Consider the following 20,087-nt stretch of genomic DNA (forward strand, 5'->3'; position numbering starts at 1 on the left):
AAGAAGAAAAGATGGACAAAAAGTACTGTTCCATGGCTTTTCCAGCTCGTCCTGCAAGTTGGAAGTGTTTGGGCCCAGTCCGTGTGAGTCAACATGCGGCCCTTTGTGTCCCCATACGAAGTTCTGCGTCTGGTGGTCTAGGCCCAACAGAGTCGATGGGAGGAAATCTTGCTGCCAATTAAGGATTTTTTTAGAGAAACCCGTTTATGTCCCAGACAAAAGTACCCCCTTGTTAGAAGCACAAGGCCTGTAGCTACGTTTTGATGTATAATATGATGAGATAGAGGAAGAAATGTGACCATGGCGACGAGAGAGAGACTTGTTTTTGGGGGGAAGTCGACAGCTTCTCCCACTCTAACGAAAATCTCCCCACTCTATAACTTTTCCAACACACACCCATGTTAAACTCCAAAAACGGCTGAAAGCTTTATCAAACTTAAAGGCTCACAGAGTAAAATTGGGTGGAGATGTATAAAATATGTTTTCACTTCTGTATAGAGGACAAGATCAAGTCTCAAGCTGAAAGTATGGCGACATGACCTGGCATTGAAAAGTGAGGATTTGTTTTGTTTTTTGGTTCCCATCTGCTTTGAAACCGTTAGCCATGGCGCTTATAAAAGTCATAGCACACCATTTCCGAATTTTCCGCACATTTTGATGAGCGTTTTTGTGTACGTGCTCCAAACAGTGCGGGACTAGATACGCGCCGAAAAAACTGCCAGAAAGATTTTTGAACAATTGTTGATTTCCTAGGAATAGTAATCTTAGCGCCTCACCTCATAAAGAGGCAGGCACTACGAATTAAGCAGATTAAAAATAAACGCGACCCTAGGAATAGAAATCATTGCGCCTTGCCAGAGGCTGCCTCCCTCTCTCTCCCATCAGCAACCTTTTCATCCCTGATGACTGTTTCTCTTCTTCTTTACTTGGCATCTGTTAAGTTGCACTACCGCCATCAGCTGGTTCCAACCAGTTCATACCATTCCCACCGATCGGAAAATGAACGAACGAAAGAAAGAAAGAAAGAGAAAGCTGTGTTTACAGTTTGACCGCTCAAGATGGATTCAGCGAAAGCTGCTTATTTTCACGTTAACTTCTACCGCCACATTTAGGAGGAGCGCCGCTTCTTTATCAGTCCAAATAAACCAACCGTGTGCCGTTATCACTGAACATGAAATAACTTGCGCCATTTGTGACAATTAGTTTTTTTCAAGATTCTGATTTTAGACACATTTGCGTAAATGAAGATTTTTTGGTAAATGAAGATTTTCTTTGTAATTGAAGAGTGAGAACTATCCGTTTTTGTAAATAACCTGCTGCCACGTGTAAATGTTGCCTCAGTCACAACTCAGCTCTGCATTGGCTGATTTTTAATCATTAAAGGAATGGTGTTATTGCATTAACTACACACAGGATACACAACATTTCATTTAGACCAGACACCATTTTTATTAAAATCATCTTAAATATGATTACAGTTACAACCACTGATGAAGCCCTGATGTAAGAAAATGTTATCAATCCATTTTCACTCAATGATCAAAGAATAAAAGTCCCATAACTTCATCTCTACTCTGATTTCAATTCTAAATTCCTAAAAGTCCTTATTTAGTGCAGAATCCTTCTAACTAAAGTGTTGAAGTAAAACATGCCACCACTGATACATAATTCAAAAGTAATAATAAAGACACAAGAAAAATAACCTTCAAGACCAAATTCAAACCTTTCAGGGCAGAATCATGTAATCATGTCAAACATAAAACCGATCAAACTTTAATTACTTTCAATAAAGTCACACAACTTAAAATCACACACCAAAAAACGTTTAATATACCATCACTCCACAATTTATCCTCTATCAGACTCGGTTACCTATTTTGCTCACGTTCATTTTTCAGTTTTCATGCTCTCGTGATGCAAAGTGATGATTGATTAACATACCTGACTATACAGTCTATAGTCTGACATATTTCTTATTGACCGGGGACCAACCTGCTGACCAGACTTCTGGAAAGATTTAACATGCAACATAGAAATAGAAAAAAAAAGGGGGACTATCAGAGTGAACGTGACGTTTGTACATGATGGTTTTGTGATTTTCATTTCATGTACCAAGTGTCAGAGTATCCTTTCACTCAGTTTTGCCCTTCATTGTTTCATCTTCAGTCTGTATTTCAAGAAAAGAAGAAGAGATAAAGATGACAGCATTAATAAGAACATCATCCAGTTTTACCAGATTTGCAGCAGCTTTTTATGCTGCGCCAATGGTGATAACAGATCTCTATAATTTCTACTGTGATTGGAAAGAGAACCTTTTGAGGTTTTGTAAAAACTGAAACATTACTCATTTTGTTGTATTGATGTCACATTTGTGAGAAATAAAGTTTGACATTTACATAAGAGAATAACAAAGTAGAATAACTCATTACAATAAACTGTGATGACCATTAAGGACAGGTCGGTCTAAGGTGCGTGCAGAGAAAAGCATTTATTTGCCTATTATCTGTGAAGCACTTTGACTTGTACTGACCTGCATGGACAGTGCTCTTCTTGATTTGAATTAGTGAATTATTATTATTTTATTACATATGATGCTAGGAGATACATGAAAACACAATTCTTACAGAACAATATGACCTTGTGCAGATTCAAATGTTTCTGTAGTGTGCACATGATTTTTATTTTAATTTGATTTCTGAACTTCAAATGTCAAGTTGTGTACTCACCCCAAGCTCAGACGCGTCTTTTTTTTTCTAATTTTATCACCTCCAACTTACCAAAGTCTATGATTAATCAAGATCAAAATATTACCTGAGCTCCCACAGTATCAGGATGAAACCAGGTGAAAAATCTTTCCTTGGCTTTTTTCAGCTTTTCTTCTGCCTCGTCGTTGTTCTCAGTGTTCTTCCAGTAAACTCTGAACCTCTTCTCACAAAAATGTTCTGGGAGAAGAGTGCTTCTCTGGAAGGAATGACAACGACATCAGTACCAGTATTGAGTTATAAATAAATAGATGGACGAATGAATGAAAATGACACATCACGTTAATGATGACTGAACATTTATAGAAAGAGAATCAAGTTCATGCTTCACAATAGTGTCCTAATTGGACACGACTTCTGTATTATAAAGTCCTGAACTTGGCAGAAAAGGTGGCTGAGCACGTCATGGGTGTTGAACTCTAAAAACTGGACAGCTGAATGAAAAAGAAAATAAATGGAAAAAAATCTAAAAAATTAGATAACATTAGTCCCCTCCTCACACAGTAATTCTAACCTGTGAAGTAACTCACCGGTGGTGAGCAAACGCTTTACATTAAGGGCAATTAGATCTTTTTTTTTTTTTAAACCATCTACTGTCTGTCTATTTTATTTAAAAAAAAAAAAAAAAACTCAAAAGTTCATTGATTCATTAAATTAATTTGTTCAGACACTTCACTGTGAACAAAGCTTTTCTAGTCTCTTTAGTTTTATTCACCTCCTCGCTTGGGATTGGGAATCCGGTCTCTGGGTTATCCTTTCGATAGAAATACATTTTTTTAAGAGGATCCTGGTCTCCCTTCCCATAGTCAAACTTGAACGTCTAGAAGACAAAATGGGGACGAAAAGTTTGATTTATAATAGCATGCAGACTATTCCTTGGGAGAAGGCAACATTTTACAAATCAAATGAAGATGAAGAAAATCAAATATTTCAATATGGTGGAGTGAAATTAAATAATCCAAAAACTCACATGAAATTCAAGGCTGCCAGGAGGCAAAAGAATTTCTTTCAGTTTAGTGATCAGCCGTTGTTTCTGTGTGATAGAGGAGGGACCATTCATTTCATAGTCATCTCTGTAACAATGTTAATTTTAGTTTATAATCTGAACTCTGTTCTTATTCTTACCTCCTCGTCTGGTATGTCCTGTGGTTAGTTCATTTTGTTGTGTTGATAAAAGAATAAGTGAGAAAAGGTGGGACAAGACATTGATTCATGAAACACAGAGTAACAAGGTACAAGTACATCAAGCTCACTACAGTGTGGGGTTTTTTTCATCAGTATTTGATCATTTTGCTAATATTACCGTAAATGTCTGGCCAGCTGTTATAAGAGATTTAGTTTCAAAGGGGATGAAAACACAATCTTCATATATTAGTAGTTCATCCGAAAGTCAGTTTTGCCTGAAGAATAATGTAATACAGACATAAGATTACAGCACACCTTGGCTTCACCCACAAACTTGTACAGGTTTCGTTTGTGGACATTCTGCAGTATCGCTCTCGCGTCGACCATGTTCTCATCGGTAGAATGCAGGATTTTCTCAAACACTTCATCTACAGGACAAAATAGGAAGTCAAAATGACACATTAATGATAGTGAATCCATTGAAAAACACATTTCTGTTGCCTTTTTACAGTTTCTCCTCCATGTCAAAAATAAAACATTTTGATAAACACTTACTTTTCAATACTCATAACGTCATAACCTACAGTGACTTATTTTAAAAGAATGGCTTCATTTCTGCTTGTAATTAATATTCAACAAAGGCCAATAGAAATAGAGATTTAAACGGAACTCAGGCAAAGTATAGGTTGTCACACTTTAGTCTGTGTTTGGGAGGATTTTGGATTTTGGTTTCAAATATCTTGAAACAAGTTACCAAATGAATACGTATTACTAATAGTCCTATAAACACAGCAGACTGTGTGGAATAAAGAACTGATGTGATGTAAGGACAATTTGAAATGTTGATATGTTGCAACTGATATTTTGAACGTTGTCATCGAGTGACCTGTCAGCTTGATGTAATCCTCAATGTTCTCTTCCTTGATGGCTTCGGATAATTTGAGAACCGAATTGGCACTTCTGAAGGCGTCCTCTTCCTGGATGGCTTCGGATAATTTGGGAACCGAATCGGCACTTCTGAAGGCGTCCTCTTCCTTGATGGCTTCGGATAATTTGGGAACCGAATCGGCACTTCTGAAGGCGTCCTCTTCCTTGATGGCTTCGGATAATTTGGGAACCGAATCGGCACTTCTGAAGGCGTCCTCTTCCTTGATGGCTTCGGATAATTTGGGAACCGAATCGGCACTTCTGAAGGCGTCAGTGATCCTGGGTAAACAGATAAAGCATTTCTTAAAGTTTATACTGCATGTTCTATTCTGAGGAGAATCACAAAGCAATGCAAAGGATCAATATCAAACAAGAGACAAACGCTGACAGAAGGAGGGCACTTACATCATTTCCACATTTTGGACCACTTTGTGCTTGTAGACCCTTCTGTGGAGACTGTACCTTGAGTAGAACATGTCGTACAGATTGCCCGTATCCTGCCAACACCACAGCCTACAGTTTAATCACAGCATCTCAGGAGAAATAATATTTGTTTGGAGGTTAATAGAAACCAGGATTTGTCACCTTCTCTCTCATACAGATGTGTTTCCTTCCTTCCACTTCACACACCCTGGCAAGCAAGAAGAAGCGACGATAGTCAAAGGTGTTCTTGAGACCCAAGTGGTGGCAGTCTCTGAAATCAAACACAGTTCGGATATGAATGAGTGAAATTGGTATGAGGGTGAATTTTACAATGTTCTACTTTTTCAGTGGAAGTAAAAGACAATAGTTCACTTCTCAATGTCAAAAACTGATTAATGTATGAAACATGCTCCACCTGTCAAGGTAGTCAAACTTGTCCACATCAATTCCATTCAGTTTGTTTGCCACAATTTCATACAGGAAAGACTTTTCCTCGCAACGACCTTTAAAGGGCCACTGTGAAGGAAACACCAGTATGATGAAATGAGACACGATCAGGAGAGGTGTACTGATTTCATGATATTTGTACAAGAGTGGTCCAGTACCTTGTTCTGATTTTCCACTGGATTTATCATCTCCTTGATGAAAGTCAGGTCTTTTTCTTTTAAACCATGTTCCTTCAGCTCGGCTTCCAGACCATTTTTTTTCAGCAAGTGGTCAAACAGCCTCACTGACGCATCCTCATGCTATAAGTTACACAGACCAGTGTTAAATTAGGTTTTTTTTACTTCTTGATATTCATAGGCAGACTACAACGTTTATCCTATTGGCATTTATCTCACTGACATTACAGCACTATACTTATGTTCATTGACGTTTTGTTGTATTTAAACGTATATTATACTTTCTTTTTTTTAACGACAAGTGAAGCAGGAATGTTTTTACCTTGCTGACATGTTTCAGCTGCCGATGCAGAAAACATTGCTGCTTCACTTGTCGTTAAAAAAGAATCTATAATATACTATATTTTTTTGAGAATTGATTATTTGATAGCAATTTATAATATATTTTTCAGTGTTTTGCAACTCTACTTACCTTCCATGAATTTCCTTTGTCTTTCTCTGTTCCTTGACTATCTTTGTCCTTTTGTATGAACATGTTATCAAACAGGTGAGAAAAGGGCCCGTGTCCTAAATATTGAGAGATGAATTAGTTTTAACCTCATAGTTATTATGTGTTAAGTGTCAAGAGTTAATAATTGCATTTTGAAATTATTAAACCATGTCCTTCATAGAAGGGCCAGAGTGGGACTCATTTTCAGCCCTGGACTTTCATACCTCAGACCGGCCCACTTTAGATCACAACCTATTAAAATGATGTAATTCTAATCTTGCATGTGAAGTCCATAGCACTATTCTGTAAAGCCTTGTAAGTCATTATATGTTTTGAAAATATTTCCATTTCATTGCAAGAAAGGGTTGCTTCATAATGGGAATTTAGTTCAACACAAGTGCACCATTATACAATACATCTTTTATTTTATATATAATTTCAGAATCTATATTTCAAGTAAGTGTTAACAGATATCCAAACCTTAAAATATAGAAATAAAAACATAGAATATTAGATTCATAATATAGAATTAAAGAATGTACTTTCTTATAACACTATCATGTGTTTTTCATAGAATCATGACCGACCCTAAAACATGAATGAACCCTGAGCAGTGCTCTGGTCTCTGCCTCTGTTTTTATGACAATATCATTTTCCAAAGACATGAGAATTCCTTCCTCAGTGCACATGAGCATAATGCCTCAAGTATCTTCTGCTCAAAGGGCTCCGGAGTCTGTTTTTCATGAAATGTACTGTTGAGAAACGTCTCATATATTGGAAGTACTGCTTGATTGTTCACACACTGTTACAGCAGCTCAGCTGTTCCTTCCATAGTGACGGGTTCAATCCCCTCATCACCACTGGCTCTGCTTCTCACGCTAAATCACTTTTTAAAAATGATCTAAATTCTCAGCACAATTCTCCCCTTTTTACAAAGTTCAGCTCAGTTTCATGAACGTAGAGCCGAACCATCTAGAATCTCAGGACATCTCTCATATGGAGCAGGTCTACATCCTACTCTTCATTAGATTGAATATGATAATATGATCTATCCTGTGATCAGTCCAACCTGCTTGGTGCTGCTGGATCTGGTTTCTGAGGAACCAAAAGACCAAGTTTCCTAGTTATGTGGCGTTGCAGCATACTGTTATTCAAATTCTATAATTTTATGCTATAGGCCACAAAGCCACAGAATTCATTGACTTGATAATTAAATTGAACAGTGGTTTGGAGGCAAAGTTAGTGCATCTTACGTGTTCCGTCATCACTCGTTTCTAACCGTGAGGCTGGTTTTAATGAACAAGTTGTCAATCTTAGCACGATTTGTTGTTTCTAAAAAAAGTATATTTAAAAAAAAAAAAAGAAGCTGCCAGTGGAGGGAGACGAGTGTGGCCCAGGAATAGCAGAAACAGCGTGTGATCAACCCAATGCTGTGAAAATAAACACCAGCCGGAAAAAAAAAAGTGAACACCGGCCCTCGCGCCACGAACATCAGACTAGCCCACCAGGAATTGTCCCGGCCCTCTCGATTAGCCAGTCTGGACCTTATTCATATGTATATGTATATGTATATGTATATGTATATGTATATGTAAATGTATATGTATGTATATATATATATATATATTGGTGATTTGTGAGTGATCGGGAATCAGCAAATCGAGGCGATCACCGCGCCGATCTAAAAAAAAAAAAAAAAAAGACTTTTTCACGTCAGCTGCCGTAAAGCGAACCCCGTTTGCGACCTGCCGTAAACTGACGTTAGCCGCCCAAAGCCATTGAGTGGATAAAATGTCAGCAGTCCGGAGGTATTTTAATGGTGGACAACGAAACCAGTCCAGCGGCCAGTTGTACTATTTGCTTCGCCACAGTCCCGAGACCTGGGAGCACCAGAGCTTCGTTTAACACAACTAGTTTGATAAGACATCTAAAAAGTAAACATGCGGCCAAGACGATCATCCGCAGAAAAAAAGATGACGTAATCGCCCCCCTCTCCCCCCCGACGTCACCTAATAACCACAACAATCACGGACTACAAGCTCCGGTCGAGCTGCAGAAGCTAGAAGCAGGCGGAGCGGGGCCAGAGACCTATAAAACTAGAGTTAGAAATAGCGGTTTATGTGTTTTTGTGCAGAAGTCTACTTCTAAATTTCTATGTGGTCTGTCTACTTCTGCGTTTTTGTTGTGTTTGGTGAGTCACAGCGCCTCTAAAAGGCTCCTGAAGGCTACATCCTCTCCTGAAGGCCACACCCCCTTCTGAAGGCACACTGCTGCTCTGCCTTTGCCGGTGTAGCCCTGACAGGTCTGGTACCTACACCGGTCATATTCAGTGTATGGGCATGCGCAGTCAGTTCCCCGATATGAAACTCATTTATGTAAAAAGCAGATCGCTACGCTGCTATGCTCTCTAGCTAGTTGGTGGTTTAACAGGCAGGGTGACAGCGCGAGAGACCATAGACATTTTCACAACTTTCTTTTGAGGAAAAACACCAGCTTTTAAAAGATGGGAGACCAACACCTGAGCTACCAGACCTTCAGCAAAGGAAAGTTCAGAAAATTGTTTGTACTTTCATGTCAATTTGTGCCACAGAAGTGGTTTCAGCACCGCAGACAGCTCTGCTGTCAGAGTTGTTTTCATTTTCTCCATGTTTCCGTGTTTCCAACATAAACAACGGATGCACTGCCGTGTCATGAGATATATCTTGTTGGGAGAGTCTGGAGACTGCTATTGAATAGTTGTTTCAGTTTCTTTAATGGTGTTTTGCCATCTTGATTTTGTTAGATTAACACTTGCCAGTCGAAACATATTGTCTTAATACATTGGAGCTGATCGCTGCAATGTATTATGGGAGTTGGGTTGGCGGTGTTTCAAATGTCTTTATTTGGGGTTTTATTAGGCTTGTTAGTGTTGGTAATGATTGTTTTGTGTTTTTGTTGCTTAGTTTGTGTAGTTAGTTCGCTGATCGAGTTTAAATTAGTCTAATATTTGGAAGTTGGCAACCAGGAGTGCAGAGGATTTTGTGTGTCATGTCCTGCTGCCATGTTGATCCTGTTCGGTGTATTCAAAAATAAAAGTCTTTGCTCGTTGCAGATGGTAAAAAGGAAAAGCACATCTTCATTTGATAATCCTCAGCATTGCCATGACTTTTGTTGGTGATGATATTGAAGGTCAAAAGAAGGCACTTCATACTTCTCTCCTGACTCCTGTGGTGTGAGTTATCATTGTAGTGAGTTTCTTGCCTGCAAAGCTGCTTTATTATTAAACAACCGGGCATGTGTTCTGGTAACACAAAAGAATCAGAACCAACAAACATAATCACTAAACCTGATCATTGCAACAAGAACACAAATGCAGAGATGTTAAACTATATTTGTAATTCTCCTGAGTAATAAGATTTATTGGCATGAAGCCCCGCCCCTTTTTTTCAATCAATCAATCAATCAGTGAAAGAATCTATTTGTGGGGTGGGGGGGCAATCAAAAGCATAGAGCAGGTTGTGCACATGAATATAAATAGTGCAACAACAGACTACAACTACATCACCAGGTAAATAAATACCAGTAATAGTAAAACTCTGATAATAAAGCCTTGAGTCAGATATAAATACAACAAAGAATGAAGGTCAAAGGTTCCATTATGTATAAACATGGTGCAGGAGGACAGACAGTGATCAGAGTCTCTGGAAAAACCGGTTGTCCTTTTTATGTCAGCAGCTGCTGAAAGTAACTTAAAAAACTTTCTAAGTAGTCTAACTTAGTTACTTTTAAAAACAAGTAATCAGTAAAGTAACCAAGTTACTTTTCAGTGACTGACTAGTAATCAGTAATCAGATTACTTTTCCAAGGTAACTGTGGCAACACTGTCAATAATATAGTTTTGCTCAGCTTGTTTCATGATGTGTAACTCCATTCGGGGGTTTGTGGTCAATTTCCTCCAATAAAAAGTCCCACCACATGAGCTATCAGTGAACTCTTCTGCCACTGAATAAAGGCAATAATGTTTTCTAAAGTATGCTGTTGCCTTCTGAATGGTGTACCACTTCTACTTTTACATTCAAATTTATTCTATGTTTTATACATTTTATTTTCAAAGCACTTTTCATTTAAAATACATTTAATTAAGGGAATTAATGTACGACTTACCCAGATCATGACAAAGACCTGCAATTTGCACACAGAGGATTTCTTTTTCTGTGATATTGAGCTCTTCTTGCCTTGATCTCAGATTGTATGCCAATTCTCCTGCCAAGTGAGCCACCCTGTATAACCAGACAAACAGCATGCACATACATGAACTATAATTACACTTCAGCTTTGTTTACTTTGTTTGATTTTTACTGCCTCTTCATTACAACCATAATCTCAATGCCAATGAACAGATCCTGGCAAATCAAAGGAACTTCATAACTTATGAAGTCTCTTGGATAAGGGATGAAATTTCTTCTGAGACATACTGCATGTCCAAGTCCAGTTGACCTCAATCAATCGCTTAAATGAGAATATTCATTGACATATAAAGATCATCATAATCATTTGCTTTGGGTCAGACATCCTCATCCTTTGTGAAACTTGAAAAAATCCCAGTGTATGAGGAATAAAAAGTGGTACTTGTTGCAAACTTTGTTGTTGTTAATAATAATAATAATAATAATAATTACAGTTCCTCCCAACTGACATTAACAATATATCTGAAGAGGCTCTGATGAAAAACAATGATTTACCATGGTAAGAAAAACATATTTAGGATGTAGCATGAATATCATTTTAAAACATTTGAAAGTCAGCTGACAGGTCTTGGATTATTTGATGAACATATTTCTGAAATCTATTTTGTGTACATACCCAATTGAGTGCTCAAACCGGGTGTGGCACCCGCTAGGGTAAACAAAAGGGACTCCTCCAAGTTGCTTGATGTTTCGCAGTCTCTGAAACTCAGGCGTGTCTATGATTTTGACCAGGAGTGGGTGTAACGCTATTTGTCCATGGACTGGATCGTGAAACACCTTTTAAAAACAAGAAAGGTTAGATTAGTCAAAACCATTTCCCATCCTCTTTAAGAGTGCTACAAAAGTCAGCTGTTGTTTTCATGAAGGCTCTTTGCACTGCATTTAATTCATTTCAACCTGCATTCCTTCATCCCACCAGAATATGTCCTATTTCCTGTTGACTAGCACAAGATAAACAAAAGACTAACAATAAAAAATAAAAACACATAACATTGATTATCTAAATTGCAATTCTCACACAGTGATGACATCTTAACAGTTTCTTCTTACCTTTCCCTCCACTCTGAAGTGGTGTAAAATGTCCCGTCATTGCAGGGTTGAATAATAAAATGAGAAAAAACAGAGACATATATCAGACACAGATGATTGACATTTAAAAAACAACAACAAAGGGTTATGTTGATCCTTCAATGTTTGCTTTTCCCATTATTGTGAAGCAGAATTCACCAAGCATTGGATTGTTCACCCACTAATAGAGAACTTGAGCTGGGATTAGACCGTCGTGAGACCGGTTACCCTACTGATGATATATATATATATATATATATATATATATATATATATATATATATATATATATATATATATATATATATATATATATATATATATATATATATATATATATACTGGTGTGGGAGCTTCAACCGTGAACGCAGCCCATTTAAAGCATAGACTTGGCCGTGATGTAACTTGTCAGTGTATTGACATTGCAAGCAACAGGTACAGCTCATTTAAAGTGTGCGCTGAATGCAATGATGTGATGGAGATGTGTGACCCGGCGCTCTGGCCTGAAGGCTCTGTTATACAGAGATGGCATGCAAGACAGGAGCCCAGGGGGCTAGTACAGCTTCTCCAGTGGGACCTGCGTCTGTGGGCGTCACAACCGCGCTGATCTCCTAACTGTGATATGTGTGTTGTTTCCTACAACTGTCATGGTCTGCGTGTGGGTGACGGCGCTGGAGATAGAGCCCGACACATAGTAGTGAACAACTTGCTCCAACAGTGTGACATTGTGTCTCCAGAAAACATTTTTCTGCAAACAGGACCTGGGGAAACTGAACACTTTACATGAACATTTGCTTGGGGCTGGTGAACAAATGTATTTATTGTTGATGATGTGAATGTTGACATCTCAGATGAACCTTCTCTGTTTGCCCGTCACATGATGCATTTCTGTGAAGACAAAGTGAGGCTTGGCACACAACATCTTGGCTTGACCACTGTATCAGTAGTGCAGATGCCCATGCTATTTTACAGTCAATGAGCCTGCTGTATGACACCCATTGATACTCTAATGTGCTCTAATGTAAACTGTAGCTGGAAAGCTGGAAAGATTGGGAGCCTAGATAACTACAGGCCTATTGTGCTTGCCAGTGTGGTATCGAAGGTACTGGAAAGGTTCTTTTAGATCAAATCACTAAACATATTGGTACCAATGAAAATCAGTTTGGATTTTAATCCAGACATAGCACTGATCTCTGTATTTATGCACTGAAAGAAACGGTTGAAATTTACAGGAGAAAAAATTCATCTGTTCTTATAGGATTTATTGATGCTTCTAAGGCCTTTGACCGTGTAAACCATGAAAAGTTGTTTATGAAATTAAGTAAAAAGGGGGTGCCAGATTATATCGTAAGAATTTTGGTTTACTGGTATGCTAATCAGAATATGCAAGTCAAGTGGGGTGATCCATTCTCTTCATCTTTTGGGGTGAGCAATGGAGTAACACAAAGGGGGGCTGCTTTCCCCTGCTCTCTTTAACCTATATATCATGAGTTATCTCAACAACTGAATAGATGTAAAACTGGACGTGTGCTGTGTAACAAAATAATTAATCATCTCATATATGCTGATTTGGTCATTCTTTCTCCCAGCAGTGCAGGGTTTCAGCAGCTTTTAAATATCTTTTTCTGAGTATGGGTTTCAAATTTGATGTTAAGTATAATGCCAAAAAGAGCACAGTTCTGATCTGTAGAACTAAGAAGGATAAGGATCTCAACTTCCCTCATTTTTACCTGTCAGAACAAAAACTCACTGTCAGTAACAAAACAAAATATCTGGGACATCTCATCACCAATAAAATGTGTGATGATGATGATCTGTATAGACGATGCTGTGTGCTGTATGCTGTATGCTCAAGCCAACATAGTAGCAAGGACATTTTCTATGTTCTCTGAAAATTACTCTCTTTAGAGCTTATTGTACTCCTTTGTATACCGAGCCATATATATTACGAGCCACCTACTTTTGGGTTTTAGTCTGAGGAACAACCATGGTTGCACTTTGATTCCTGGGAAAAGAAAGACAAGTATTTCGTCGTATTAGTCTTAAAGCAAAAAGCTCAGTTCAATCACCAAACAAAGAAAACTCACTCTCAAAGACATGCTGTCTTGATATTGTTGAAATTTTGTCTCGAGTCAACTTCAATGTGATTAGTATCTCTATTGAAAATCACTAGTTCCCTGTCTCTTTGTATGTTGTCATTTTTAATCAAAATTGTTTTCTCCCTGCAATTTTGTGTAAATAACGCCTCCAAATCACCAGAAATACTGACAAGTGATGACAATTCCTTTTTTTTAGAACCAAAACTTATAAGCTGTCATATCAAACTATTTGTTATACAGAATAGAGATTTATTTAATGGCTGTTGGAACATGACACAAGAACTGACATTCATTTGTAATCAATTCAGAGAGAAGAATCTCACTTCATACTTCAGCATAGAAAAACACAACAATTCCAGTTCAGGTTTTCATAATATTATTTCATAATTACATTTCACATGGAAAAAGATAGAAAACAATTATCCATACAATGACAGAACGGCCTTTATACTTACTGAATGTGATTATTTTCCTGGTGAGAGGCTTGAAGAGTAAATTAAAACAAAATATAGACAAAAGAGAATATTAGTGTGAAGTGAGAATGATGAGAGAATGATGTGAGCTGAGTGACGTCCACCTTCCGTCTATTGAACCAGAGCAAGTGTATGCTCTTATACCTGTGTGTGTGTGTGTGTGTGTGTGTGTGTGTGTGTGTGTGTGTGTGTGTGTGTGTGTGTGTGTGTGTGTGTGTGTGTGTGTGTGTGTGTGTGTGTGTGTGTGTGTGTGTGTGTGTGTGTGTGTGTGTAAGAGAGAGAGCGAGACAGAGAGAGAGGGAGGGAGAGAATATTCTTATTTATGTTTTCACTTGTTCTGAAATAAGCTGATATTATTAATGTATAAGTCTGAGTTGAAACTTTGGAATAAAACAACAGTTGAAAATCAGTTGAGTGTTTTGTTTAATGCTGAACCAATGTGATCAAAATATTCATGAAAAAACAAACATATTGTCCCATTGTATCTTAAAAATGTAATGAATAGTTCATTATGATAATTGAGTCAACAAATAAAAAATACTTCATTACACTGTAACGTTGATACTTTTATCAAAAACCTGCCAGTGAATGATTACTTTAGTATCTTATGGTTACTGAAGCCAGAGTGGGCTTGGTCAGCAACCTTTAGTGATCCCCTGAAGATGTAAAGGAATCATGTTAAATGAACAAAGAGGTAAAAAAACAAAGTAAAAATGTCTGTATACTTGGTTAGGTCTCCTTTTGCATAAATTGCAATCCAAACCATCACTGACTGTGGAAAGTTCACACTGGACTTCAAACAATGTGGATTCTGTGCCTCTTCACTCTTCCTGCAGACTCTGGGACTTTGATATCCAAATGAAATGCAAAATGTGCAAGGAAATTCAGCAATTCATGCAAACGCGGCCCAAGCAAGTATTGAGTGCACGGAAATGTGTACTACTTTATCTTGTTCTGGAGGAGACCCTACTGAATTGTTGAAAACAGTACAAATAGAATTTAATAAGTTAAATACATCCTTATCTTTAAATAATTTATCATTAAATGCAAGTAAAACAACATTTATGTTGTTTGTTGGAAAAAGGGCAAATGGTGACGTATTGAAATAATGTTGAAATTGAAAGGGTTTATGAAACTACATTTTTAGGAGTAATCCCAAAAACTTTGTTGGAAGCCTCACATAGAACACATCAAGTGAAAATTGTCCAATTCTATTTCTGTTCTTTACAAAACTACAGACTTACTGAATAATACATGTCTACATTTATTGTATTGTTCACTTGTGCTGCCTTACATGACATATTGTGAAGAAATATGGGGAAATACAAATAAAACTAACATGGATCCAATAATAAAATTGCAAAAAAGAGGGATCAGGATCATAAATGGAGCCGGAAATCGAGCTTCCGCCAATCAACTTTTCAAACAATCATCCAAATTAAAATTCCTAGATATTATATTTTTTAAAACATTAGAAATTGTGTTCCGTGTGATGAAAAATAGCATTCCAGATGGTATTCCAAAATGATTTGGCGGGGGGGGGTTAATGTTTGGAATCTGTAAAGTAAGAACAAATGTTAAATATATATGTGTGTCAGTTTTGGGAGTGAGGTTATGGAATGGACTGTATGATGAACAGAAAAGGTGTAATTATCTTTGTTTTCAGAAAGAGTTTAAAATGTAAAATAATTAACGGTTATTCTGTGAATTATACATTTGATATTTATGTCAGGTGGGGTGTGTGGAGGATTCAGGCGCCGACAGGACGAGGAAGTTAAGTTTAGATAAAGAGTTTATTCGGGTGATCTCTCCAGCGGGACGGGCAATCCTCGGAGAGTGGCGTGAAGGCGGAGGCTGACGTCACTGGGCAGCGATCTCCCGAGCAGGACAGAACGGGGCACACATGGACTGCACAGGAGAGTAGAAAACAGATAACTCCAAGTATCTTAGCATACGCGACACAAACTGTCATACAATAAGCTCAATTGGCCGAGTCAAAGTACCGCGGGGGTAAACGTGACGATCTGGCGATGAGAGCCTGGAAACCCGGTTCCTAAATACTGGCCTCAATCATCTGTTTCAGGTGAGCATCCTCCTCCGTCCGCTCCACCTATGCACACACGCCCACACAAACACACAAACAAAAACAAACCCAGCAGTATGCACCTGCGAAACGTGACATGACCCCCCCCCTCAACGGACGCCTCCTGGCGTCCTACCAGGCTTCTCCAGATGCTCCCGGTAGAAGTCGACCAGCAGACTCCTATCCAGAATGTGTCCCCTCGGCACCCACGACCGCTCTTCAGGCCCGTAACCTTCCCAATCCACCAGGAACTGGAACCCCCGGCCCCGGCGACGAACATCCAAGATCTTGTGCACTGTGTAGGCAGGATGGTTATCGATGAGCAGGGGGGGTGGCGGGGGCTAGGTGGTGGGGCTAAGAGGGCTAGAGTGAACCGGTTTCAACAAAGAGACATGGAATGAAGGATGGATCTTTAAGGATGCTGGCAACTTCAGTTTCACCACCGCCGGGTTGATGATTTCCTCGATCTCGAAAGGCCCGATGAATCGAGGCGCCAGCTTGCGAGACTCCACCTGGAGTGGGAGGTCGCGGGAGGAGGGCCATACCTTTTGTCCGGGGTGATATGAGGGGGCGGGAGACCTCCGACGGTCAACCAGTCTCTTGTTGCGAGCCGACGATCGAACCAAGGCGGTTCGAGGCCCCCTAGCCTCCCTCCAAACCCGCCGACAGCGTCTAAGATGGGCTTGTACTGAGGGCACGGCAACGTCCTCCTCCTGGGTGGGGAACAGGGGGGGAGTTGGTAACCCAGGGCCACCATAAACGGGGACATACCTGTGGCAGAGCAGGTGAGGGAATTGTGGGCGTACTCCACCCAAGGCAACTGTGAGCTCCAGGAAGATGGATGCCGAGCCGTCATGCACCGCAGTGCAGTCTCCAGGTCCTGGTTGGTCTTCTCCGTCTGACCATTGGTTTGAGGGTGGTACCCTGAGGAGAGGCTGGGAGATGATCCAAGAGCTTTACAGAAAGCCTTCCATACCTGGGACGTGAACTGCTGTCCACGGTCAGACACCACATCCAGGAGGATCCCGTGCAGCCGGTAAACATCCCTGACCTTCCGATCCGCTGTCTCCATAGCTGAGGGCAATTTCGGGAGAGGGACAAAATGCACAGACTTGGAGAAGCGGTCCACAATAGTCATTATTACTGTGTTCCCTTCGGACGGGGGGAGACCGGTCCCAAAGTCAATGGCAATATGGGACCAGGGTCGGCTAGGGATGGGTAATGGGTGGAGCAGCCCCGCAGGAGGTTGGTGGGATGCCTTGCTTCGGGCACAGACGGCGCAGGCAGCCACAAAGGTTCGGGTGTCCTGAGCCATGGAGGGTCACCAGAACCGTTGTCTTAGGAACGAAAGGGTTCGTTGAAAACCAGGATGGCAGGTTAATCTGGAAGAGTGCCCCCACTGAAGAACCTTGGACCTCACAGGCTCAGGAACAAAGAGACAGTTAGTCACACCATTACCCGGATCGTGATGGGTGAGTAGCGCACGTCTGACCTGACTCGCGATGTCCCAGGAAGAGGACGCGACCATGCAGGTGGAGGAGAGGATGTTCTCTGGCTCCACCTCAGTCTTCTCGACAGTGGTCTGCCGGGACAAGGCGTCAGGCTTTGTGTTTCGGGATCCTGGCCTGTAAGTGAGAGTAAAGTTAAACCGTCCCAGAAACAACGCCCAGCGCACCTACCGAGAGTTTAGCCTTTTCGCGGTCTGAAGATAGGAGAGGTTCTTATGGTCCGTCCAGACCACGAACGATTGAGAAGCACCCTCCAACCAGTGCCTCCACTCCTCCAATGCCAGTACCACCACCAGCAACTCCCGGTTACCAACATCATAGTTCTGTTCAGCCGGAGTGAGGCGTCTTGAAAAAAAGGCACAGGGGTGCACTCTAGAATCCTCGGCACACTGGGATAATATCGCACCCACGCCAGAGTCCGAGTCATCGACCTCCACGATGAACTGTCTGAGGGGGTCAGGATGGCACAGCACCGGAGCCTGGGTAAACAGTTGTTTCAGTCTACAAAATGAGTGTTCAGCCGCCGGTGTCCACAGAAGAGGTTGAGGTGGATGTGAGTTGAGTGAGGGGGGTTGCGACCTTGCTGTAGTTTTTGATGAACCTCCGGTAATCACGTGAAATGTTGTCGTGTAAACAGGGCTTATAACTGCTTGCTTTTGTTCTGACACCCCTGAGTGGGGTTGTTCTCCTGTTGCAGTTTTTATTGTTTTATTGCCCTTTGGAATGCCCCCTCTGATGGGGGTCACTCCACCCTATGTGAATCAGTTTCCCTATGTGTGTGTGTGTGTGTGTGTGTGTGTGTGTGTGTGTGTGTGTGTGTGTGTGTGTGTGTGTGTGTGTGTGTGTGTGTGTGTGTGTGTGTGTGTGTGTGTGTGTGTGTAAGAGAGAGAGCGAGACAGAGAGAGAGGGAGGGAGAGAATATTCTTATTTATGTTTTCACTTGTTCTGAAATAAGCTGATATTATTAATGTATAAGTCTGAGTTGAAACTTTGGAATAAAACAACAGTTGAAAATCAGTTGAGTGTTTTGTTTAATGCTGAACCAATGTGATCAAAATATTCATGAAAAAACAAACATATTGTCCCATTGTATCTTAAAAATGTAATGAATAGTTCATTATGATAATTGAGTCAACAAATAAAAAATACTTCATTACACTGTAACATTGATACTTTTATCAAAAACCTGCCAGTGAATGATTACTTTAGTATCTTATGGTTACTGAAGCCAGAGTGGGCTTGGTCAGCAACCTTTAGTGATCCCCTGAAGATGTAAAGGAATCATGTTAAATGAACAAAGAGGTAAAAAAACAAAGTAAAAATGTCTGTATACTTGGTTAGGTCTCCTTTTGCATGAATTGCAATCCAAACCATCACTGACTGTGGAAAGTTCACACTGGACTTCAAGCAATGTGGATTCTGTGCCTCTTCACTCTTCCTGCAGACTCTGGGACTTTGATATCCAAATGAAATGCAAAATGTGCAAGGAAATTCAGCAATTCATGCAAACGCGGCCCAAGCAAGTATTGAGTGCACGGAAATGTGTACTACTTTATCTTGTTCTGGAGGAGACCCTACTGAATTGTTGAAAACAGTACAAATAGAATTTAATAAGTTAAATACATCCTTATCTTTAAATAAGTTATCATTAAATGCATGTAAAACAACATTTATGTTGTTTGTTGGAAAAAGGGCAAATGGTGACGTAAAACTGTATTGAAATAATGTTGAAATTGAAAGGGTTTATGAAACTACATTTTTAGGAGTAATCCCAAAAACTTTGTTGGAAGCCTCACATTGAACACATCAAGTGAAAATTGTCCAATTCTATTTCTGTTCTTTACAAAACTACAGACTTACTGAATAATACATGTCTACATTTATTGTATTGTTCACTTGTGCTGCCTTACATGACATATTGTGAGGAAATATGGGGAAATACAAATAAAACTAACATGGATCCAATAATAAAATTGCAAAAAAGAGGGATCAGGATCATAAATGGAGCCGGAAATCGAGCTTCCGCCAATCAACTTTTCATACAATCATCCAAATTAAAATTCCTAGATATTATATTTTTTAAAACATTAGAAATTGTGTTCCGTGTGATGAAAAATAGCATTCCAGATGGTATTCCAAAATGATTTGGCGGGGGGGGGGGGGGGGGGGGGGGGGGGATTAATGTTTGGAATCTGTAAAGTAAGAACAAATGTTAAATATATATGTGTGTCAGTTTTGGGAGTGAGATTATGGAATGGACTGTATGATGAACAGAAAAGG

General features: G+C 39.8%; 2 protein-coding genes across 2 annotated transcripts in view; one reads left to right on the forward strand and one right to left on the reverse strand.

Annotated features, from left to right (window-relative positions):
• LOC308107309 (claudin-4-like) overlaps positions 1-20,087 on the forward strand; it is a 143,416-nt gene that overhangs the window by 36,558 nt on the left and 86,771 nt on the right. The window lies entirely within an intron of this gene.
• LOC308107301 (deoxynucleoside triphosphate triphosphohydrolase SAMHD1-like) lies at positions 1,338-14,332 on the reverse strand. Its single transcript, XM_080459580.1, has 17 exons — positions 14,199-14,332; positions 13,605-13,649; positions 11,627-11,639; positions 11,193-11,353; positions 10,494-10,609; positions 6,333-6,427; positions 5,843-5,983; positions 5,653-5,753; positions 5,400-5,508; positions 5,220-5,311; positions 4,774-5,093; positions 4,203-4,315; positions 3,888-3,905; positions 3,733-3,795; positions 3,478-3,582; positions 2,812-2,961; positions 1,338-2,167 (listed from the first exon to the last, which is right to left on the reverse strand). The coding sequence occupies exons 2-17, from the start codon at positions 13,631-13,633 to the stop codon at positions 2,132-2,134; spliced, it is 1,662 nt and encodes a 553-aa protein (XP_080315706.1). The 5' UTR covers positions 13,634-13,649; positions 14,199-14,332; the 3' UTR covers positions 1,338-2,131.

The sequence above is a fragment of the Lipophrys pholis genome (assembly GCF_963383615.2).
Source record: "Lipophrys pholis genome assembly, chromosome: 3".
In the NCBI taxonomy this organism is placed as follows: Eukaryota; Metazoa; Chordata; class Actinopteri; order Blenniiformes; family Blenniidae; genus Lipophrys; species Lipophrys pholis.